This window comes from Bufo bufo, chromosome 9 (genome assembly GCF_905171765.1).
Source record: "Bufo bufo chromosome 9, aBufBuf1.1, whole genome shotgun sequence".
In the NCBI taxonomy this organism is placed as follows: Eukaryota; Metazoa; Chordata; class Amphibia; order Anura; family Bufonidae; genus Bufo; species Bufo bufo.
In genome coordinates, this window is record NC_053397.1 from 213,035,002 (window position 1) to 213,060,757 (window position 25,756).

Genomic DNA, 25,756 nt, shown 5'->3' on the forward strand with positions numbered 1-25,756 from the left:
GTATTATAGTAGTTATATTCTTGTACATAGGAGCAGTATTATAGTAGTTATATTCTTGTATATAGGAGGCAGTATTATAGTAGTTATATTCCTGTACATAGGAGCAGTATTATAGTAGTTATATTCTTGTATATAGGAGGCAGTATTATAGTAGTTATATTCTTGTACATAGGAGGCAGTATTATAGTAGTTATATTCTTGTACATAGGAGCAGTATTATAGTAGTTATATTCTTGTATATAGGAGGCAGTAATATAGTAGTTATATTCTTGTACATAGGAGCAGTATTATAGTAGTTATATTCTTGTACATAGGAGCAGTATTACAGTAGTTATATTCTTGTACATAGGAGACAGTACTATAGTAGTTATATTATTGTACTTAGGAGCAGTATTATAGTAGTTATATTCTTGTATATAGGAACAGTATTATTGTAGTTATATTATTGTACATAGATGTATTATAGTAGTTATATTCTTGTATATAGGAACAGTATTATTGTTAGTTATATTCTTGTACATAGGAGACAGTATTATAGTAGTTATATGCTTGTACATAGGAGGTAGTATTATAGTAGTTATATTGTACATAGGAGCAGTATTATAGTAGTAATATTCTTGTACATAGGGGCAGTATTATAGTAGTTATATTCTTGTACATAGTAGCAGTATTATAGTAATTAAATTCTTGTACATAGGAGCAGTATTATAGTAGTTATATTCTTGTACATAGGAGCAGTATTATAGTCGTTATATTCTTGTACATAGGAGCAGTATTATAGTAGTTACATTCTTGTACATAGGAGGCAGTATTATAGTAATTATATTCTTGTACATAGGAGCAGTATTACAGTAGTTATATTCTTGTACATAGGAGGCAGTATTATAGTAGTTATATTCTTGTACATAGGAGCAGTATTATTGTAGTTACATTCTTGTACATGGGAATAATTCTAATATTGTCCACAAAGATCTCTTTTTTTTACAGTTTTATGATATAAAAATATTTTCTGATTTATTTTCCCTTGTGGGTGAAGGAGGTGAGGTTTGCGTCTGCATCAGGTATTCCATTTTTTTATTCCATCATGCATACTGAGCTATTTTTTTCAGTAAATTGTAACTGAGACTCTGAATGGAATCTATGACGCAGTTATGAACAGAGTCTGTGAATGACTTTTTGAACCAGGAATTTACTCAAGCTGTTATCACTTGACTTTCCCTATTCTTCTTAGCAGTTTATACAAAATGCTGAAGAGTAGAGAGAAGAGCACAGAAGAAAGCACCTGGAGCTGAGGAATAGTGATGAGCGGCAGGGGCTATATTAGAATTTGCGATATTTCACGAATATTTGGGCGAATATTCATCATATATTCGCGAATTTGAGATAATTATTTTGATTGCGAAAAATCGGCAATGTAATATTCGCGTAATGCGCACGAAATACAGGCGTGGGTCACTTTTGCTACATTTTACAAGCTGGTAGAAGTTTTCTGAGACTGGAGAAAATGGTTGGCATGGCAGAACATTAAACATGGCTTTATATGCAGAGTGCGCCAATATATTCGCGATTGCGCTGATCGGCACTAATGATGCAAATATTTTGGCGCAATACATGAAACTTCACATTTTAGCAGGTCTGCATGTATGTATGGACAGCAGAACCTATCACACTACCTAACATACTGCACTACAACAGCTCCACTATATCAGGATATAAACTACACTGACTATCTCCCACTAACTATCTGTATTATATATATATAAGCTATCTAACTATCTATCTAATGTAGTGTGGAAAGCACAGAGCACAGCAATGACACTGCTGTCTCTCTCAGAACTTTAAAAAAACTATATTCTAAATATTTGCGAATTCTCGAAGTGCGATATTCGTGATTTGAATACATTTTATAAGACATGTAAACTGCTATTGTTTACTGCTCCACTGAATTGTTATTGATCCGTCCATGCTTCATACGCACCACTAGGTGGCGATGCTCTGAACTATTTCATCATACTCCTAGTATCATAGTTTGCATTCAGTAACATTTTTCAGCAATCACTGTGTTTCTGCTTTATCCTCTGACAATCCTTTTGTTTGCTGCAGGTTGTAAACATAATGCACTGGATTAACTGGATTTTGATTAAATATCAAAACTAGCGAGTGGAACCTCATTTAATAAGACAGGATGCAGTTTTGTTAAACTTTTCTTTGCTGATGCATTGACCTGCCATTTACTTAATTGCGGGAGAATTAGGCTGTCTAGAAACATTTAAACTGCCATAGAAATGCGGTGGCGGCTCTTTAGTCAGATGTGATAGTGATAAGGGAAATGGTGCTGTAATTGGTTTATAGGCCCAGTGATGCATGGTATGTCAGTGATTCAGTGGGGTCCCCTGGGAGAAGAGCTGTCTGATTGTACCGTCCGTGAATCCTATTTAAACACAGAGATCACAAAAAAGCTCAAGATCAAAAATACTGGACATTGTTGAAGGGAAGCGCCACCTAAAATCAGAACCTGACGTATCGTGTAGTTTGGGGTTGGGGTCCTGAGCTAGGGCTGCCACCTTTACAGCTAAAAAGCATCTGCTAGATAATAAAGGGATGATATTTTGGAGGCATGTCTATTTAATACCTCTGCGTTGTAGCACAAGTAAAGATAGCTAAATATTAACACCCCTAGTGGTCTAGGGTAATTAATGGGTTAACGCCATCTTCTCATGCGGTTTCAATGTTGGAAGTGTGAATGCTGATATCTTAGGTAATCTAAAGTATTAAAAAGGCCCTAAAATCCCTGGTGGTCCAGAGCAGTATAGGGGTTAATGAAAGTATTTCTGGTGTTCTAGGGCAGCGTTAAATTTAGCATCTCTGGTGGTCTAGGACAGTGAAGGGTTTATTGTATGTATTTCTGGTGGCTCAGGGCAGAGATTAATAAAAGAGTCCTTGGTGGCTGAATGTGGTAAAAGGGTTACTGTCCTTTGGTAGGATAAGGCACAAAAGGGATTAATTCTAAGCATATATGGTGGTCTAGAGAAGTGAAGAGTTTTTGGTGGTCTAGGGCAGGGGTTAATATAAGAAGCCCTGGATGTCTTATGTGGTGAAGGGTTTAATGTCAAAACTCTTGGAGGGATAGGGTGCAAAAGAGATCAATTTTAAGCATCTCTGGTGGTCTAGGGCAGTGACTGGGTTAAAGGGGTTGTCTGGGTTCACAACTGAACCTGAATATATCCCCATCTTCACCTCTCCTGCACCCTGATATGAGCATCGGAGCATTTCATGCTCCAGTGCTCTTCCTTGCCATGCGCTGGATCGCACAAAGCAAGGGCTATTTTGTTTACTTTGGTACACCCCTAGGAGGAGGCTACCTCCCAGCAGTGTTTCCAGTGACGTCACTGGCTCTGATGGGTGGGCTTTAGCGATGCCCTGGGGGTGAAGATGGGGATATGTCCGGGTTCAGAGCTGAACCCCATAAATGTAAATATTCCTGCTGGTCTAGAGTAGGGGTTAGTTTAAGAATTCCTAGTGGTCTACTGTGGTGAAGGAGTTAATGTAACTATCCCTGGTGGTCTAGGACAAAAAACGGCTTAATGTTGAGCATTACCAGTGGTATGGTATGTGTAGGGCTTAAGAGTGCTGTGCATGACTACAGTGAGAGGGGAGCTCCTAGCGCTGGAGCAGACAAGATTTTACTAGAAACTATTACTGGCAGAGGTATCAGCTACCAGGTATGGCACCCATAGCAGGAACATCATCCATGAGGCAAGGTGACCAGCTCTGTATAGACAGTGCACATCTTGTTCATCCTGTCATAAGAGAATTAAACGGCACCAAGTCGAACCTAATTATAGAAGTGAGGTGGACACTGAAGCTCCAGCAAATTTCCCCAACACATTTGTATGTAGAGAGATTCATAAATAAGATAAATATGGTGCTTGACTTGAGCACCATTATTTGAACGTGCTGAGGCTGGAAAATTGGTGAAAATACATAGATAAATTTGTCATAAAACACCAAGCACCAAGACAAATTTATAACTGATTACAGAGCTATTTATTACCTTGTATGCCGCCATATGGAGAGCGGTAAAGCCATTCTTAGTCAGTCTGGACGGACGTAAGCCTTTCAGCATCAGCGTTCTAATATGGGACTTATTACCTACAAATGAAGCAAAGTCAAATCAGTGCACAAGAGGTTTGTCTGCATTACCAAAATCCACTGGGGCATTTCAGAAGAGTCAAATTTGGGGAGGTGGGACTATAGACACTCCACGATAGATATAATAAGAAGCAAGGGACCAGGTCTCATGATTTGTCAGCTGTTTAATACTAAAACAAAATGAGGTATGAGGTAAGTAGCTTAGCAAACCTTGGTTAAAGTTCTCCTATAGTTATGTGTCCAATGAGATTATAAAGAGTTGTGTCTCCACGGTAACAGACTACAAATAACCCTTTTGTGTAGTCAGATCCGGCAGTAATATGTCACTCTACTCACTCTACTTACTAAACACCCATTATGGCCACCACTGCAGGTCCCTCAGAGGCGGGCAAATTCCCCAAACTCCTTCACAAGATAAGATAGAGCACCCGGAAATGTGGAGATAGCACAAGAAGCAGTCATGTCCAGGCCGTGATGTCTGGGGGGCTCAAAGGACCCTTATACAAGACAGCAGTATTACAAATGGTACATGGGTCCCCTGTTAAAGATCATGTCTTGTGGCCCAGGAGCTTCAAGTAACCCCACTGTACCCATGCATTGCAGGTAGAGATGAGCGAATCGAAGTTGACAAAGTGGAATTTGATCAGAATTTCAGGAAGAATTCGATTCGGACCGAATCCGAATTTCCTCACGCTTCGTGGTAACGAATCGCATTTTTTCGTAAAATTGCTGCTGCACGTGTGGGAACGAGGGATCACCCACAATGCCATGCATGCAGCCAATCAGCAGCCAGCCAGCCCTGTGATGTCACAGCCCTATAAATAGCCTCATAGCCTCAGCCATCTTGGATTCAGCCATTTTCCAGTGTACTTAGTGCGGGAAGAGACGTTAGCAGGCGCTAGGGACAGTGGTAGGAAAGACTTTAAAACTTTTATTTTGCTGTAAAGAAGTTCAGGATAAGGATAGGGAGGAATCATTCCACAGTATTGAAGCAGAACAGTGTTCAGTAGGGGAGGTCATAGCCTGGGTAATAGGAACAATCCTATTACACCTTGCTGCACTGACTGCGGATCCAAATTGCTATTATACAGCTCTGTAATTCCAGCAGCCACAGGTCGCAGCAGAGTACGGGACTGTGGCAGCAGGAGTCGCAGCGAGAGGCCTGAGCTCCCAGTGTCATCTAGCGGTCGTGTCTTGACCAGCAACCCAGCGGTTCTTGATTGGTTAACTCCGTCATCCACTTCGTACCAAGTGACATCAGACACCCCCAGCCAAGAGTCAGTGGGTTTGTCAGACACAGCCCTTAGTTGGCATGGCCCGGGAGCAGGCCCTGTGCCCTCACCTGTCCTCAACCTGCCTCTGTCCTTTTCTGTTCCCTCAGCCAGAGAAGTATTATATGCTGTGGGCTCAGCTCCACTATACAGCGAGGACAAGCTACTAGAGGAGTCAGCATCTACTGGCCAGCCAAGATGTGGAGGAGACATCCGCCGCTTCCTCCAGTAGGCGGGCAAGTAGTGATGAGGAGAGTGGCGTGGGAGCTGGTGTTGCGAGCGGTGAAGCTCCTGACCCAGAGACGGTTGAGGAGGACATCAGTGACGTGCAGACAGTACTCGATGATGATGATGTAGCTGATCACACTTGGGAGCTGAGTGACGAAGGGGCTTCATCATCATCGGGAGAAGGGGGTGGCAGCTTGCCCATGAGGCAGCGGAAGAGCCAGCAAGTCGCTAGCGTGGCCGGGAGTCAGTAGGGTGGCAGCAGTGGGAGGTCGGCAGTCAAATGTGCCCGTGGTAGACCACACGTTTCGCAGGAGCCTACCTGCCCGGAAAGTAGCGGTGCAGGGGTTGACGGAAGCAGCGGTGGTAGCAGTCAGTCAGTGCGGAGGGTTGGGGGTAAAATCACCTACTCAGCGGTGTGGCAGTTTTTTTGTTAAGCCGTCGGAGGAGGTAAACATGGTCATATGTAGAATCTGTGGGCAGAAGGTGAAGTCTGGCCAGGGTGCCAATGTTGGCACCACAGCCCTGCATCAACATATGCAGCATCACCATAAAGCTGTCTGTCCTTCCCATGATCTGCTGGTCCTGAAGCTTCTGTTCCTCGTCAGTCATTCTATCAGCAATCGATTCAGAAGCTGTATGTGCTCCTGGCCAAGTTGCTTTTGCTGCAGTCCCTCCCTTTCCAAGTGGTGGACTCTGCACCTTTTAGAGAACTGATGGTTTGTGCTGAGCAGAGGTGGAGTCCCCAAGGCGTCAATTCTTTGCCAATAAGGCAGTACCAGCCCTGCACACGTATGTAGATTGAACAGAAGGTGGACCCGTCCTTGAGCCTGTCGGTGTCTCCCAAAGTGCATGGCAGCGCCGATGTGTGGAGCTGTAACCAAGGTCAGGGATAGACAATACATGTCCTTTACAGCCTACTGGGTGAATGTGGGTCCTGCACAGCCACACCAGCAACTTGGCCAGGTGACGCCGATTCCGCCTCCACGTTGTCACGCAGTTGGTTATGCGACAATGTCTGCCTCTCCCTCCTCATCCTCCACCGTGTCCTCAGCCTCCACTGCAGGTACAATTCACAGTGCCCCTCCAGCATACCACATGTGCAGGGCACGGCGGTGTCACGCTGTTCTGCACCTCGTTTGCCTGGGCAAACAAAGTCACACAGGGGAGGAACTGCTTTGTGTCTTTCATGAAGAAATCAAATCCTGGCTTTCTCCGTGACAACTCAAATCGGAACCATGGTGACCGACAACGGGAAGAACATGGTGTCGGTGCTGCGTCAAGGAGGGCTGAGCTATGAGCCCTGCATGGCAGACATGTTCGATCTGGTTGTCTTGAAGTCTTCCACCCATCTGCAAGACATCCTAAAAATGGCCAGGATACTTTGCAGCCACTCGTACACCGCAAATCACATCCTCCTTGAGCTGCAGTGGCAGAACGGCATCCCCCAACATAGGCTGATATGCGACGTTTCCACCCATTGGAATTCCACCCTCCATATGTTGGACCGACTATACAAACATAGAAAGACCATAAACGATTTCTTGATGATCCAAGCGGACAGGAGTACTCCCCTGTGTAACTTCAATTTTAGCCAGTGGCAGCTCATGAGTGACACGTGCAGTTTGCTCAGGCCCTTTGAGGAGGCCAAGTTATTTGTCAGTCGCCAGGACTTTGGGATGAACAACGTCATTCCACTGCTTCATGTCCTGGAACAGATGCTGGTAAATCTGGCTAGTCAGGGGACTGGAGACGTGACGCCTAGATCTCACGGCCACATGAGCCCTGTGGGGGTGAACTGGAGGAGGAGGAGGACATTGGAGCACAACCAATGTATAGTGAAATGGGTGGTTTTTCTACACAGGTGACAGGAGAGGAGGAGCAGCCAGAGGAGCTACAGGACGATGAGGAAGACGAGGCAGAGGACCCATACACAACGTGGCAGGATGCAGTGGAGATGGAGGCAGGGAGTCCCTCTGAGTCACTTGCGCAAATGGCCTGATGCATGCTCACTTACTTAAGTAGTAACAGCGGGATTGTCACCATTCGGCAGAGGGATGACTTCTGGCTCTCCACCTTGTTGGACCCTCGCTACCGGTCCGAAATGGGGGCCTTTTTTACACCCGCTGAGAGGGAGGACAAACTGAACTACTATAGAGACATTCTATGTAGTCAGTTGGCCGCTGCCTATCTGCACCATCGTCCATCCCCTCGCAGGTCTGACCGGGGGACCCTCTGCACTCACGTTCCTCTGCCATGGCTGCTGTGGCAGGGTGGGGGGTAGGAGCAGACTGCGTGACTGCCCAAATAAGTGAAGTGTGCAGCGATTCTAAGAGCGACAGACTCACAGACTATTATTTCACTACCACAGCAGACTCCCTATGCGTGTTACTGCAAGGCACAGTGTTCTACACCCCTATAAAGGCTCTCTGCAGCCAGGAAATAGCATTTTTTTTTACGTGATTCGCCATGAATAAATTCGGATTTAACCAAAAACTAATTACAAATTCGCCAAACAGGCAGAATCGCATTTTTTTGAAATTTGCTCATCTCTAATTGCAGGATAGGTCAGGTTTGTGGAGGAGCAGGAAACATTCAACATCGCTCATCTGAATGTGCAGATTGTCCTGCTCATTCTACCATTTAATGTGTTTATTTCAGATTCATTTCTTACAAGAAAGTTGTATATTTTTTATTCTGAAGTCGCATACTTACCGCCGCAGATACAGCACAAGTGAAGGAGAGATAGGCCATTCTCTGTTCGATAGTTTAAATTGACTTTGCCAAAGGCTTCGTCTGAGCTGCAAAATAGATTTTACAGCTGATCACACAGGCTTTATCGGTTGTGCTATTTTATTTAGTTATGTGAATTTTAATCAGAACCGTACAAAAAAAAAAGTTAAGCGCTGATGGGTTTAAAGTGATGTAAAAAGATTGACTGCATAATGTTACCATGCAAGTGAACCTACAAAAATAATAAAACTGCTTATTTTAAAGCTCCATAGGTGTCTCTCCTAGTTATATACATACAGATGAAGTAGAGCTGAGTTTAACATTTGGCACAATTCATCAGAACATTGTCCGAATATATCATAAAGGTTTAATAGTGAGGAACTGAAATTCTGACCAATATAAAAAAAATTTGGGTGCCCAGTCCAAATCACATATCAGGTCACTGTCTGTTTAATGTATATCCATATACCACTGGTAATACAGTCTATCGGCAGAGCAATAAAAGTGTATTTGCACCATATTACTTCAGATATGATAAGAATATAATACTTCTCCTACTCTATGTACAAAAATACAACTACTATAATACTTCTCCTATGTACAAAAATATAACTACTATAATACTGCTTCTATGTACAAGAATATAACTACTATAAAACTGCCTCCTATGTACAAGAATATAACTACTATAATACTGCTCCTATGTACAAGAATATAACTAATATAATACTGCTCCTATGTACAAGAATATAACTACTATAATACTGCTTCTATGTACAATAATATAACTAATATAATACTGCTCCTATGTACAAGAATATAACTACTATAATACTGCTCCTATGTACAAGAATATAACTAATATAATACTGCTCCTATGTACAAGAATATACCTACTATAATACTGCTCCTATGTACAGGAATATAACTACTATAATACTGCTCCTATGTACAAGAATATAACTACTATAATACTGCCCCTATGTACAAGAATATAACTACTATAATACTGCTCCTATGTACAAGAATATAACTACTATAATACTGCTCCTATGTACAGGAATATAACTACTATAATACTGCTCCTATGTACAAGAATATAACTACTATAATACTGCCTCCTATGTACAAGAATATAACTACTATAATACTTCTCCTATGTACAAGAATATAACTACTATAATACTGCTCCTATGTACAAGAATATAACTACTATAATACTGCTCCTATGTACAAGAATATAACTACTATAATACTGTTCCTATGTACAGGAATATAACTACTATAATACTGCTCCTATGTACAAGAATATAACTACTATAATACTGCCCCTATGTACAAGAATATAACTACTATAATACTGCTCCTATGTACAAGAATATAACTACTATAATACTGCTCCTATGTACAGGAATATAACTACTATAATACTGCTCCTATGTACAAGAATATAACTACTATAATACTGCCTCCTATGTACAAGAATATAACTACTATAATACTTCTCCTATGTACAAGAATATAACTACTATAATACTGCTCCTATGTACAAGAATATAACTACTATAATACTGCCCTATGTACAAGAATATAACTACTATAATACTGCTTCTATGTACAAGAATATAACTATAATAATACTGCTTCTATGTACAAGAATATAACTACTATAATACTTCTCCTATGTACAAGAATATAACTACTATAATACTGCTCCTATATACAAGAATATAACCACTATAATACTGCCCTATGTACAAGAATATAACTACTATAATACTGCTTCTATGTACAAGAATATAACTACTATAATACTTCTCCTATGTACAAGAATATAACTACTATAATACTTCTCCTATGTACAAGAATATAACTACTATAATACTGCTCTATATGTATAAGAATATAACTACTATAATACTGCCTCCTATGTACAAGAATATAACTACTATAATACTGCCTCCTATGTACAAGAATATAACTACTATAATACTGCTCCTATGTACAAGAATATAACTACTATAATACTGCCTCCTATGTACAAGAATATAACTACTATAATACTGCCCCCTATGTACAAGAATATAACTACTATAATACTGCCCCTATGTACAAGAATATAACTATGTAACTATGCCCCCTATGGAGAAGAATGTGTTTCGATACATTATTTTGCAGGTAGAAATCACGCTGTCATCATTAGCTTTCTATCAGTATTCTGTCCAAGGAGTCTCAGTCATGGGGTCCACCGCTCACCTCATATTTGGACTATAAACTCATTGTGTACTATACCACAGGCTAGCTTTCATTTTGTAGTAGATATAACTTTCACAAAAAAAAGAACTGTAGCAGATAAACCCTCCTGGGACATGACATTATCAGAACCCAGAACGAGCGGCTGCGGGATCCAGCAACCTTTTCAGTATGCATCTGTATTCACCTGTTTCCATTCATCTTAAGATAAGCTGAGCTCCTACATAGTGACTACCTGGACCTGCCGGAAGCTTCGGATAGTCTTCAAGCAAGAAAATGGGACCAAAAGGTATGGAATTAACTATTCATTACCTCTGAGACTGTGCATTTTCTCTAACTATCTATCTATCTATAGATATAGCAGAGCTAAACTTGATGGTTAAAGCATTAAAGAGGACCTTTCACCGGTCCTGACGTTATAATATAACTAGCAGGTTGTGTAGGGCATACGCATACTGATGGCATATTACAGCGCTAGTTTATGCGCCGCTCCCACTCGCTTGCTGTGCCCCCCGTTCTGGTTTTCCACCTGGTATGTAAATTCATACCATTGGTACAGGGAGGAGAAGACGTCCGGGTTTCTCAGGGGGCGTCTCCTTCTCCCTGGCTGTGAGCTGTCAAATCGCAGCGGACCACGTCACAGCCAGGGAGAAGGAGACGCCCCCTGAGAAACACGGACGTCTCCTCCTCCCTGTACCAATGGTATGAATTTACATACCAGGTGTGAAACCAGAACGGGGGGCACAGCGGGTGAACAGAGCGGCGCATAGGAAACATTGTAAGTGCCATAACATACCTTCATACCTACACAGCCAGCTAGTTATATGATAATGTCCGGACCGGTGAAAGGTCCTCTTTAAGTAAAAAATGGCACAAAAAGGTCAACTATCTCAGATCATACCAGTAATGTTAATCAGACATTAGCTCACAGCCCCAATAATGTTGATAAGACCCTCAATCAGACCTCAGATCAGACCCCAATGTGAATGACCATCAATCAGACCTCAGATACGAGCTCCAATATAAATAAGACCTCTCATTCAGACCTCAGATCAGACTCCTATCAAGGAGCAAAAAAAAAATCAACTTACCTCTCCTGCTCCGGATGCCGCAGGATCCAGATCCCTCTTCTTCTTCCCGCCGTCTCAGACCGTCCTCAAGCTGTGCATAGTCACAGCACAGCCAATGGCATAGGACCAAGAAGCGGTGAGTACAGAGCCCGGAAAGCGCCTTATTCACCGCTTCCCGGTCCTCCGGTACTAATTGAAACAGCGGCTGCTGTGCGCTGCTGTTCCCCTGCTTACTGCCGTGGTCCCGGGCGCCGTGTTCAGCAGTGATTTGCTGCCAGTATTTCCTTAGTAGTATAGTGTAGCATTAGCACCAGAATGTTTTCTATAATCATGGCATTATTGTTTGCAGAGTGCTGCTGCATGGTCTCTTTTTTTCTTGTATGTTTCTAGCTATGGCAGTGTGCACCTGCACATTGGGATGTGCTGATTGACCCCCCTTTTTTTTCAGTTGTACTGGAGCTGCAGGTGTGGCTGACTACTGTTGGTCTTGCACCCCTGACCAGCCTGACTGCCCCATAGGATGATTTTAATTAGAGTAAGTATAAAGCTGTAGCCTGCTCTCATTGTATTTATTGGAAGTCATTTTGCACCAGGAGAAGTATAGAGTAGGCTCAGCATGCATGTTGGTACCTGCATCCCTGGATTTAATGGAGTCCGTTATGGCACCAAAAATGGTAAAAAGCAGAGTGGACCCAGCATGCATGTGAAACCTGCACTACCTGAATTTTATGGTGGCCATTATGGATTTAGTGTTAGGTTCCCGTCTTACAGTGATCGCCTTGACGTTTGGCAGATGGGCCCAAATAATTTTGTACAAAATGTATTTTCCAAGAATCTCAAATTTGCGAAATAAGCGTAGCATTAGCACCAGAATGTTTTTTATAATTATGGCATTATTGTACTTTATTTGTGTTTGCAGAGTGCTGCTGCAATGTCTCTTTTTTATTGTTCCTTTCAGCCCTGGCCACAGCATGCTTGCTACTTGTTTCCTGCAGCACTTCCTTAAGGGCCGGCGCGTGTCACTTCCTGTGTTTTATGGGTTCAATCATGTGACCTCATCAACCAATCCTAGCCCTCCTGCACATATATAAGTGGCTCAGCCCCCCTCCACAGATGCCTCAGTGTCAAGGTCCTTGTGTCCTTATATGGTTCCTGATATCTATTTGTGTTCCTGTGTTCCTGACTCGCACTTGTGACTTGTGTTCCAGGACTCTGCTACCTGTTTGATCCCTGCCTGCTTGACTTGACTCTCCTGTTGTCGAACTTGATTGCTTGATCTGTACCTGTGCCGCCTGCCCTGACCTATTGCCTGTCTGACTTCGCCTCTGCCTCACTCTTCGGTCCTGCACTGTTGCTCCTGGGAACGACTCAGCCTGCTGACAACGCCTGTACCTCTGGTACCTTTCTCAGGTACCTCCTGGTCCGCCTGGACCAGCTTCCTCGTGTGCCTATTCTCCTCAAGAGGTAGAGACCTGGAGTTCCCCTCGGGAAAGTCTATCCCCACCATCAGAGGTACTGTGAAGATCGAGAGGTTCACTTAGACAATGCCTTAGAGGAAGTAGGACACATGGCACAGTGGGTTCACACCCGCTGGTTCGTGACAATACACTGAGGCCATGGACCGTGCTGGTCACCACAAGCCTGTCGTTCAGGAATTGTTGCATGAAGTGAGGTGTCAGAGCGAGCGTCAGGATGTCATGATGCAGTTCATGCAAAATGTTGCTGCTCATCTGGATGCATCTCTTCTCCAGATACTGCAGGGTTGCCAATCGCTGCTACTCCTGCAATTCCCACACCGGAGAATCCGGATTTGTGTGCCGTTGGTGTGCAACTCCCTCTGCCATCACGTTATGGTGGAGATCCAAAAACCTGTCGTGGATTCCTGAACCAGTGTCTGATCCACTTTGAATTGCATGGGCAGAAGTTTCCCACTGAGCGGTTCAAAGTTGCCTTCATTGTGTCCCTGCTGTCTGATTGAGGCCCCTGCTTGGGCAAATCCTATTTGGGAACATGGAGGTTCAGAGACCACTAATCTGTATCTTTCCTGGCTACCTTCCGGCTGGTCTTTGAAGAGCCCGGCACACGTCCTCCGCTGCATCAGCTCTGCTGCGTCTACGACAGGGTTCCTCGTCTGTGGGTCAGTATGCCATCCAGTTTTATACCCTGGCTGCCGAACTTGCATGGAATAATGAGGCTCAACTGGGGGTGTTCTGGGAGGGCCTTTCTGACCAGATTAAGGAAGAATTAGCTGGTCGCGACCATTCGTCTTCTCTGAATGACCTGATCACCTTGGCCACAAGGATAGATATGCGTTTTAGGGAACGTTCTAGGGAGGTCGAAAGGCACCAGAAGACCACCTTGTTTGGCTCCATCCTTCCAGAGGCTGGTTCTCTAGTGTCCATCCCATCTGAAGCGCCCATGCAAATAGAGCGCCTTCGATTGTCTGACCAGGAACATTTACGCCGCAAAGCAGAGAACCTGTGTCTGTATTGACAGAAGCCGGGAAACACCAATGTCTAGGACCAATTGGAGAGGTGATCCTAGACAAGGAGAAGTCCTCTCCGAAACATTCAATTCCGGTGACTCTCTCTCACAAGGGAGTCACACTGTCTGTGCCTGCATTATTGGACTCTGGGTCAGCCGGTAACTTCATTTAGCAAGCTCTGGTCCATCAGTACTGGCTCCCTACCATCCGTCTAGAAAGTCCTCTGTCAGTGGCTTCCGTAAATGGACTGCCACTTCCTAAACCTGTGCTTTCTGTTACTATGCCCCTTAATTTGCAAATAGGGGGTTCTGCATTCTGAGATGATCTCCTTCTATGCGTCCGTGAATCCGGTTATCCTTGGTCTTCCCTGGCTGCGTCAACACACTCCAGTTCTGGACTGGCACTCCAGTCAGACTCTGCGTTGGGGATCATCCTGCCAGTCCACCTGCTTATCAAAGGTCCGACCTGCTTCCTCGCCTACTGTACCTGTAGACCTGCCTGGATTTCCGCAGCAGTATGCCAATTTTGCGGATGTCTTCTGTAAGAAAGAGGCCAAGACCCTGCCTCCTCATCGTCCTTATGATTGTACGATTGACCTTCTGCCTGGTGCCACTCCTCGTGGTCGAGTATACCCACTCTCACTTCCCGAGACCCAAGCGATGTCTGATAACATCAAGGAGAATCTCGAGAGGGGGTTTATCCGGAAATCTATTTCACCAGCCGGTGCCGGGTTCTTCTTTGTGCAGAAAAAAGGATGGATTCTTACGGTATCGACTATCGAGGTCTGAATAAGGTCACATTCAAGGATCGATACCCTGTTACGCTAATTTCCGAACTCTTTGACAGGATCCGGGGAGCTAAGGTCTTCACAAAATTCGACCTGCGCGGCGCATACAACCTTATCCGCATTAGAAAGGGTGATGAGTGGAAGACTGATTTTAACACTTGTGATGGACACTGCGAGTATCTCGTCATGCTCTTTGGTCTGTGCAATGCTCCCGCAGTATTCCAGGAGTTGGTAAATTATTTCTTCTCGGACCTGCTCTATGTCTGCGTGATAGTTTACCTGGACGATATACTGATCTATTCTCCAGATTTGACCACTCACCAGAAGCATGTACGTTTGGTTTTACAGCGGTTGAGAGAGAATTGACTTTATGCCAAACTAGAGAAATGCATCTTTATAAAATCTACCGTACCGTTCCTCGGATACATAATCTCGGATGCCTGGTTGCAAATGGATCCTGAAAAATTGAATGCAGTAATGGACTGGCCCCGTCCACAGGGTCTTCGTGCTATATAGCTCTTCCTTGGATTTGCTAATTTTTATCATCAGTTCATCCCGGATTTTTTATCTCTTACATCTCCGCTCTTACTAAGAATGCCGGGTGAATGCCAGAGTCTGGACTCCTGAGGTGGAGGCCACCTTCGTCCAATTAAAAAGGACCTTTGCTTTTGCACCTGTTCTGCGACATCCCGATGTCTCCTGCCAATTCTTTTTAGAAGTGAACGCCTCCTCCATAGGAGCCGGTGCTGTTTTACTACAAAAAGGTTCCAAGGGCAAGATGTTTACAAGTGGATTCTCCTCCAAGCTCTTCCCCCCCTGCTGGGAGGAATTATTGTATAGGAGACAGGGAGCTTCTGGCCATAAAACTTGCCTTGGAGGAGGGGGCCCAGCAGATGGGCCAGTGTTTGAACCCTCGCCAAGCCAGGTGGGCACTCTTCTTCTTCCGTTTTGATTTTGAGCTTCACTTTCGCCCGGCCGAGAAGAACATCAAGGCGGATGCTCTGTCTCGGTCATTTGACTTCTCCAACCAGCAGGAGGAGCCCCAGTACATTGTAGATCCTGCTCACTTGATCACAGTGACTCCTGTCCTGGTAAAAGGCATCCCTCCCGGGAAGACATTTGTGCCATCTGCCAAGAGAAAATGTATTCTAGCTTGGGGGAACAAGTCCAAACTCGCTGGTCACCCAGTGATCCGTAAGACCACAAAACTTTTGTCTCGCCACTACTGGTGGCCCATACTGTCTAAGGATGTGCGTGATTATATGTCTGCCTGCATCGTTTGTGCTCAGAATAAAGTCTCCAGGACCAAACCACCTGGGCTGTTGTTACCTTTTTCTGTTCCTGAAGCCCCATGACAACACATTGCTATGGCCTTTATACAGATCGGCCCTCTTCTGTCGAGGTGGTCGTGGAGCGGTTCTCCAAGATGGCGCATTTTGTTCCTTTGGCTCGACTGCCTTCGGCTGCTGAACCTGCTAAAACTGTTTGTGAGACACATATTCTGCTTGCATGGTCTACCTTGGGATATTGTTGGAGTCCAGTTTACCTCTAAGCTCTGGAGAGCTCTTTGCCGGCTGCTCGAAATTGAGCTGGACTTCTCTTCCGGTTATCATCCCCAGACCAACGGGCAAGTTGTGCGGGTCAATCAAATATTGGAGAACTATCTCAGGCATTTTGTTTCAGCCCAACACGACAACTGAGTACAATTGCTACCTTGGGCTGAATTCTCCTATAACAACCACTCTAGTGAGTCTACTGGATCCTCTCCATTCTTTGTCGTTTATGGACAACACCCTCATACTCCTCTCCCTGTTCCGACATCTTCTGGAGTTCCAGCTGTGGATTCCTCTTTTAGGGATTTTTGAAAGATTTGGCGTGACACCAATAACTGCATCAACAAAGCGAAGACCCGCATGAAAGCGAATGTAGACAAAAGAAGAAGAAAACCTCCTCAGTTCTTGTCTGAAGATAAGTTATGGTTCTACTCTAAAAATATCTGCTTATGGGTTCCCAGTTTCAAGTTTACTCCTAGGTTCCTTGGACCCTTAAAAGTATTGAGGAGGATCAACGAAGTGACATATAAGTCACGTCTGCCTCTCTCTCAGCGTATTTCTAATGCCTTCCACGTGTCCTTACTAAAACCAGTAATCCTTAATCGCTTCTCGACAGCTCTTTCTACTCCAACTCTGGTATCTGAAGATTCTTTGAGGTCAAAGACATTCTGGACATTAAGAAGCGTGGCAAGAAGACCTACTATCTTGTAGACTGGAAGGGCTTTGGTCCTGAGGAGAGGTCTTGAGAATCAGAAGAGAACATTCATGCTTTAAACTTGATAAAAAGGTTTCTGTCTCATCGTGGACTCAAGAAGAAGAGGTGTAAGGGGGGGGGGGGGTACTGTAACAGCGGCTGCTGTGCGCCACTGTTCCCCTGCTTACCGCCCCGGTCCCAGGCGCTGTATTCAGCTGTGATCTGCTGCCAGTGTTTCCTTTCAGCCCTGGCCACAGCATGCTTGCTGCTTGTTTCCTGCAGCATTTCCTTAAGGGCCGGCGCGTGTCACTTCCTGTGTTTTATGGGTTCGATCATGTGACCTTGCCAACCAATCCTAGCCCTCCTGCACATATATAAGTGGCTCAGCCCCCTTCCCAGATGCCTCAGTGTCAAGGTCCTTGTGTCCTGCTAAGGTTCCTGATATCCACTTGTGTTCCTGGACTCTGCTACCTGTTTGATCCCTGCCCGCTTGACTCTCCTGTTGCCGATCTGGATTTCCGGACCTGTACCTGTACCTGTGCCGCCTGCCCTGACTTCGCCTGTGGCTCATCCTTCGGTCCTGCACTGTTGCTCTGGGTAACAACTCAGCCTGCTGACAACGCCTCTACCTCTGGTACCTTTCTCAGGTACCTCCTGGTCCGCCTGGACCAGCTGCCTCGTGTGCTTATCCTCCTCAAGAGATAGCGACCTGGTGTTCCCCTCGGGAAAGTCTATCCCCACCATCAGGGGTACTGTGAAGATCCAGGGATTCACTTAGACAATGCCCTTAGAGAAAGCACGTGGCACAGTGGGTTCACACCTGCTGGTTCGTGACACTAATGAGTACTTCCATAATGGTATTCGCCCGATAAGACGCAATAGCATTTTCCACACACTTTAGGGAGAAAAACGTGCGTCTTATGGGGTGAAAGATACAGCTATCTATCTACAGTCTTGTGAAAAAATTAGGACACCCTTTGAAAGCATGTGGTTTTTTGTAACATTTTTAATAAATGGTTATTTCATCTCCGTTTCAACAATACAGAGAGATTAAAGTAATCCAACTAAACAAAGAAAACTGAAGAAAAGTCTTTTCAAGATCTTCTGTAAATGTCATTCTACAAAAATGCCTATTCTAACTGAGGAAAAAGATAGGACACCCTTGCCCCTAATAGCGAGTGTTACCTCCTTTGGCTGAAATAACTGCAGTGAGACGGTTCTTGTAGCCATCTACCAGTCTTCGACATCGGTCTGAGGAAATTTTACCCCACTCCTCAATGCAGAACTTTTCAGCTGTGAGATGTTTGAGGGGTTTCTTGCACGTACAGCCCTTTTCAAGTCACCCCACAGCATCTCAATGGGATTCAAATCTGGACTTTGACTTGGCCATTCCAGGACTCTCCATTTCTTCTTTTTCAGCCAATCTTTGGTTGATTTACTAGTATGTTTTGGGTCATTGTCATGTTGCATGGTCCAGTTCCGCTTCAGCTTTAATTTTCTAACTGATGGTCTCACATGTTCTTCAAGCACCTTCTGATACACAGTAGAATTCATCGTGGATTCTATGATGGTGAGCTGACCAGGTCCTGCTGCAGCAAAGCAGCCCCAAACCATGACACTTCCACCTCCATGCTTCACAGTTGGTATGAGGTTCTTTTCTTGGAATGCTGTGTTTGGTTTACGCCAAACATGTCCTCTGCTGTTGTGTCCAAATAATTCAATTTTGGACTCATCTGTCCAAAGAACATTATTCCAGAAGTCCTGGTCTTTGTCAACTTTATCGCTGGCAAATGTCAGTCTGGCCTCGATGTTTCTCTTGGAAAGCAAAGGTTTCCTCCTTGCACACCTCCCATGCAAGTTAAACTTGTACAGTCTCTTTCTGATTGTAGAGGCATGTACTTCTACATCAACAGTAGCCAGAGCCTGCTGTAGTTCTCGAGATGACACTTTAGGGTTTTTGGATACCTCTTTTAGCATCTTGCGGTCTGCTCTTGGGGTGAACTTGCTGGGGCGACCAGTCCTGGGCATGTTGGCAGTTGTTTTGAAAGCCCTCCACTTGTAGACTATCTTCCGGACAGTGGAATGGCTGATTTCAAAATCTTTTGAGATCTTTTTAAATCCCTTCCCAGACTCATAGGCTGCTACAATCTTTTTTCTGAAGTCCTCTGACAGCTCTTTTGCTCTCACCATGGTGCTCACTCTCACTTCAACAGTCAGGAGCACACCAAACTAAATGTCTGAGGTTTAAATAGGGCAAGCCTCATTCAACATGCAGAGTAACGATCTACTAATTATGTGCACCTGGTGTGATATACCTGTGTGAGATCTGAGCCAATTTAAGAGGGAATACATGTGAGGGTGTCCTATCTTTTTCCTCAGTTAGAATAGGCATTTTTGTAGAATGACATTTACAGAAGATCTTGAAAAGACTTTTCTTCAGTTTTCTTTGTTTAGTTGGATTACTTTAATCTCTCTGTATTGTTGAAACGGAGATGAAATAACCATTTATTAAAAATGTTACAAAAAACCACATGCTTTCAAAGGGTGTCCTAATTTTTTCACATGACTGTATCTATCTAGCACCCATGAAGATTGTTTCCATGCAGCTTTTTTAAACCCCTGTATGCAATCATAAAAACATAAATGCATCCTTCCAGAGACAGCACCACCCTTGTTAGGAGGCCTTGTCTGGTATTGCAGTACTCACTTTGGGCTAATTTGCAATACCAGACACAGCCTGTGGCTAAGAGTGGCGCTATTCCTGGAAGCAAACAGGCTTGTTTTATCAAATCTCATGCAACCCTGTAAATCTGCCCTGTAAATAAGCACAAGATGGATGCCATTGCTCGAAATTCAGATGCAACTTTTTTTTTCGTGAGTTTAAAATCAGTCACATAAATGGATTAAACCTAATTTCATTTTTTAACAATAAAAGTTGCAGGACGTGCGAGATGTTCTGAAGAGAATTCAGAGTGAATCTTTAATAAATTCCGTGCAATATTTATTTGCTTGCCAAGAAGGATTGTTTAGATAATGTTAAGCCACAATCTGCATCAGCGCTAATGGAAATAATATCTCACTGACATAATTACAATGTAATTAACCATGACATTCCGCAAATCACTCTCTGCATATTGCCCTGTTCTTCTAGATCTTGTACAGAGAAGAGAAATAGAGGCAATAAATAATCAATTTGCCAACTTTCTCCAGTCCTGCCTCTTAGAGAGCGGTTTTACCTCTGCCATTTAAAGGTAGACGTGCACAACAGAAGCTTAAAGGGAACCCGTCATCAACTTTATGCTGCCCATACTAACATAAAGTAGAGACAGGTGAGTTGATTTCATCGGTCTGTCATTTAAAAGTTAAACGTAAGCGGTTGCCGAGAACCAACATCACAATCATTGCAGACTGGGCCTGGAAAAGAGTCCCGGCCTCCTAAGAAGAGTCCTGGTTATTGATGAATTCCTGCTCTCCTGCTGATGACTGACCGTCTTCTACCTAGTTTTCTCCCTTTCTCTCTAGGAGAGAACTGCCAACCATCAGCAGATGGACGGGAGAGCAGGAGATTATAATAACCAGGACTCTTCTCAGGTAGATCTGACTCTTTACAAGGCCCTCGCTGCAATGATTACGATGCTGGTTCTCGGCAACCACTGACTTTTAGCTGATGAGCGACACACCGCTGACATCAGCATTTCTGTCACTATTTTATGCCGCCCTCAGTGAGGTCAGCATAAAGCTGATGACAGGTTCCCTTTAAATATGGATAGGATCTACATGAAAGGGTCACTGTGTAACAACAATACATTACTAGGGGCGAGTCCACATCTGCATTGGAGGCTCAGTTCGAAAGGAGTTCATCTGGTAAAATGATGGAATTCCGAAAAGAAACTGAACGGACCCCATTGTTCAGTCATGTGCCCTATACGGCCTCTAACGGAGCAGAACACTGAAAAAAAAGCTGTGATGTGAACTTGGCCTTATCCTTTACTGATCCCGAGTTACATCCTGTATTAGGCCTCTTTCACACGGGCGTTGCAGGTGACGCGTGGAAAAAGATGCGGGTGCGTTGCGGGAAAATGCGCAATTTTTCTGCACGAGTGCAAAGCGTTTTAATGTGTTTTGCATGCGCGTGAGAAAAATCGGCATGTTTGGTACCCAGACCCGAACCCGGACTTCTTCACAGAAGTTCGGGTTTGGGTTAGGTGTGTAACGAGCCCCTCCTCGCTCTATTCTGCTCTCTCGGCCCTCCCTGATGGGACCACAATATCTGCTGGTTCCGCCGTTGATGATCCGGCCTCAAACGACCGCTCGTGTCGTTTTAATTCTCACAGAACTAACACCAGTCGGGCTGTATGTGAGTTCAAACTGACTGAATCTTTATTGAATGCATCACATATATTTATATTGACAGTTGGAACACCTCTTCCAATTGGTAAATTGTAAAACCCCCTCTGATTGGCTATGCAAATGAGGTAAGCAGAGATTAGTTCAAGAGCTTGGCTGGGGGGCAGATGGGTGTGGCCATTGTCATTGAGAGATTCAAACCATGACAAGGTGTTCTTTAGATTTTATTATTTCCCCTTATAACATGGTTATAAGGGAAAATAATAGCATTCTTAATACAGAATGCATAGTAAAACAGCGCTGGAGGGGTTAAAAATAATAATTAAACTCACCTCGTCCACTTGTTTGCGCACTCGGCTTGTCTTCATTCTTCTTCTTTGAGAACCTGGGAGAAAAGGACCGTTGGTGACGTCACTGCGCCCATCACATGATCCATCAAACAAGTGGACGAGGGGAGTTTAATTATTATTTTTTAACCCCTCCAGCCCTAATTTACTTATATAGCCATGTTATAAGGGAAAATAATAATGATCGGCTCCCCATCCCGATCGTCTCCTAGCAACCGTGCGTGAAAATCGCACCGCATCCGCACTTGCTTGCGGATGCTTGCGATTTTCACGCAGCCCCATTCACTATGGGGCCTGCGTTGCGTGAAAAACACAGAATATAGAGCATGCTGCGATTTTCACGCAACTCACAAGTTATGGGTGAAAATCACCGCTCATGCCCATAGAAATGAATGGGTCCGGATTCAGTGCGGGTGCAATGCGTTCACCTCACGCCCCATGTGAAAGAGGCCTTATACCCCAGAGCTGCACTCACTATTCTGCTGGTGGAGTCACTGTGTACTTACATTACATTACTTATCCTGTACTGATCCTGAGTTACATCCTGTATTATACTCCAGAGCTGTACTCACTATTCTGCTGGTGCAGTCACTGTGTACATACATTACATTACATATCATGTACTGATCCTGAGTTACATCCTGTATTATACTCCAGAGCTGCACTCACTATTCTGCTGGTGCAGTCACTGTGTACATACATTACATTACTCATCCTGTACTGATCCTGAGTTACATCCTGTATTATACTCCAGAGCTGCACTCACTATTCTGCTGGTGCAGTCACTGTGTACATACATTACTTATCCTGTACTGATCCTGAGTTACATCCTGTATTATACTCCAGAGCTGCACTCACTATTCTGCTGGTGCAGTCACTGTGTACATACATTACATTACTCATCCTGTACTGATCCTGAGTTACATCCTGTATTATACTCCAGAGCTGCACTCACTATTCTGCTGGTGCAGTCACTGTGTACATACATTACTTATCCTGTACTGATCCTGAGTTACATCCTGTATTATACTCCAGAGCTGCACTCACTATTCTGCTGGTGCAGTCACTGTGTACATACATTACATTACTCATCCTGTACTGATCCTGAGTTACATCCTGTATTATACTGCAGAGCTGCACTCACTATTCTGCTGGTGCAGTCACTGTGTACATACATTACATTACTCATCCTGTACTGATCCTGAGTTACATCCTGTATTATACTCCAGAGCTGCACTCACTATTCTGCTGGTGCAGTCACTGTGTACATACATTACATTACTCATCCTGTACTGATCCTGAGTTACATCCTGTATTATACCCCAGAGCTGCACTCACTATTCTGCTGATGGAGTCACTGTGCACATACATTACATTACTTATCCTGTACTGATCCTGAGTTACATCCTGTATTATACTCCAGAGCTGCACTCACTATTCTGCTGGTGCAGTCACTGTGTACATACATTACTTATCCTGTACTGATCCTGAGTTACATCCTGTATTATACTCCAGAGCTGCATGCTATCTATTTATCTGTGTCTGTCTATCTCTCTCTATAGTACGGAGCAGTAACCCCCGGCGCCCTGATGTCACTTGCAGTATAATATATATCTATAACTACCTGATTTCCCTCCCGATCCCCAGATTCCCGCCCTGGGGAACTTGTTCTTTGGAATGCGACATGTCAAGGTTTGTATGTAGACTGCGCATTAACCTCCGTGTTCCTCCACAGCCTTGAGATGGGGAAAGGAATTGTTTTCTAGGTTCCCCAGCCAATTGCAATGTTCCTGCGTGTCTGTGATATACTGAGAACCATTACAATCTGCATGCGCCCGTCCCACGGGAGGAAGAGTCAGGTTCTTCTAGAATACGAGGACTGCATGTCAAAAAAAAACAGCAATTTAGCTCCAGCATAACTGCAGATGTAGCAGAGCTGGATGTGCGATACAGCGAAACCCTTTCAATATTGCTACTGGAACACACAGAGTCCAGTGACCCATTTATTAGCTTATATATGCGATAGTTTGTTTATGAAATCATAATTTTCAAGATCTATACTTGCAGTCATTGAATTGTAACCTTCGATGCTTCTAGAAGATGGCGGCGGCGGAATGATAACGGCTTCTTACAACTTCAGGATATCAAAACAGAGGACAGGGACTGATGTAAGGCACCGCGTGTGCGGCGCTGTGGAACATGTTGGAGCTATATTACAGAGATCCTTTCAGTTCTATAGAAACCATTGCCCTATGACAAACTCAGCTCTACTACATTTGATAACGGACATGTTTTACCTGAAAACCAGCTGAAGCTCAGCGTGCTCCACCTCTTTAATGTGAAGGTCATCCTCCAGCCGCTCCGCGATCACCTGATAGGACTCGCTCACCTTTTTCTTCCACTCATCTATAACAAAGCGGACATTAGAGTTGTCGGTCAGACCCTTCCTGTATTGGCGCGCGGGTTACGGTCCTGGGAATGGGACCAAAAACTGGCAAGGCTTCGATTTTGATAAATAAGGGCGTGTCCCAGGGTGGGGCTCAAAATGTCCCACAATTTGGGACTAACATGTTGGGAGGTAGTCATCTGATGGAACCTGGCACCATGTGATAAGTGCGGGGTGAATGGGGGTGTACCCCGCACGTAACGCACATACTCACACCCGCAGTCTGCACAGGATATGTCTTCAGGCATTACATGGGCTTTCTGGGCAATATAGACATCAGATAGAGTTAAAAGGCTATAGAGACATGACGCAGCCTCCCAGGACTACAGGTCCTTATAGGCATTACATAGGCTTACCAGTCCTAACAGACTTTGCATTGGTTTACCTGTGTCTCTGGGCATTACATAGGTCTCTATAGATATAACATAGGCTTACAGGTCTATATAGATATAACATAGGCTTTCAGGTATCTATAGACATAACATAGGCTTTCAGGTATCTATAGATATAACATAGGCTTTCAGGTATCTATAGACATAACATAGGCTTTCAGGTCTCTATAGATATAACATAGGCTTTCAGGTCTCTATAGATATAACATAGGCTTTCAGGTCTCTATAGATATAACATAGGCTCACTGGTCTCTATAGACATAACATAGGCTTACAGGTCTCTATAGATATAACATAGGCTTACAGGTCTCTATAGATATAACATAGGCTTTCAGGTCTCTATAGATATAACATAGGCTTTCAGGTCTCTATAGACATAACATAGGCTTACAGGTCTCTATAGATATAACATAGGCTTACAGGTCTCTATAGTCATAACATAGGCTTTCAGGTCTCTATAGATATAACATAGGCTCACTGGTCTCTATAGACATAACATAGGCTTTCAGGTCTCTATAGTCATAACATAGGCTTTCAGGTATCTATAGACATAACATAGGCTTTCAGGTCTCTATAGACATAACATAGGCTTTCAGGTCTCTATAGATATAACATAGGCTCACTGGTCTCTATAGACATAACATAGGCTTACAGGTCTCTATAGATATAACATAGGCTTACAGGTCTCTATAGTCATAACATAGGCTTACAGGTCTCTATAGATATAACATAGGCTCACTGGTCTCTATAGACATAACATAGGCTTACAGGTCTCTATAGATACAGTCCTGATCAAAAGTTTAAGACCACTTGAAAAATGGCAAAAAATCCTATTTAGCATGGCTGGATCTTAACAAGGTTCCAAGTAGAGCTTCAACATGCAACAAGAAGAAATGGGAGGGAGACAAAAAAAAATTGAGCATTCAATTAAATGAAAACAACGATTAAACTGAAACAGGCTGTTTTTCAGCTAATCAAAAGTTTAGGCCCACACCTCAAAA

At 43.8% G+C, this 25,756-nt stretch overlaps 1 protein-coding gene across 4 annotated transcripts in view; it reads right to left on the minus strand.

Moving 5' to 3' along the window:
- TNNI3K (TNNI3 interacting kinase) overlaps positions 1-25,756 on the minus strand; it is a 230,894-nt gene that overhangs the window by 201,952 nt on the left and 3,186 nt on the right. For 3 of the 4 annotated variants that reach the window (XR_005774108.1, XR_005774106.1, XM_040406704.1), the window contains exons 2-4: positions 24,215-24,323; positions 8,364-8,449; positions 4,055-4,152 (exon numbers count right to left, since the gene is read on the minus strand). Coding sequence is in view for 2 of the 4 variants with exons in the window: in XM_040406704.1 (XP_040262638.1) it covers positions 4,055-4,152; positions 8,364-8,449; positions 24,215-24,323 (293 nt within the window). In the remaining 2 variants the exon portion in view is untranslated. The remainder of the gene's footprint in view (positions 1-4,054; positions 4,153-8,363; positions 8,450-24,214; positions 24,324-25,756) is intronic. The other variant, XM_040406705.1, reaches the window with a different exon arrangement.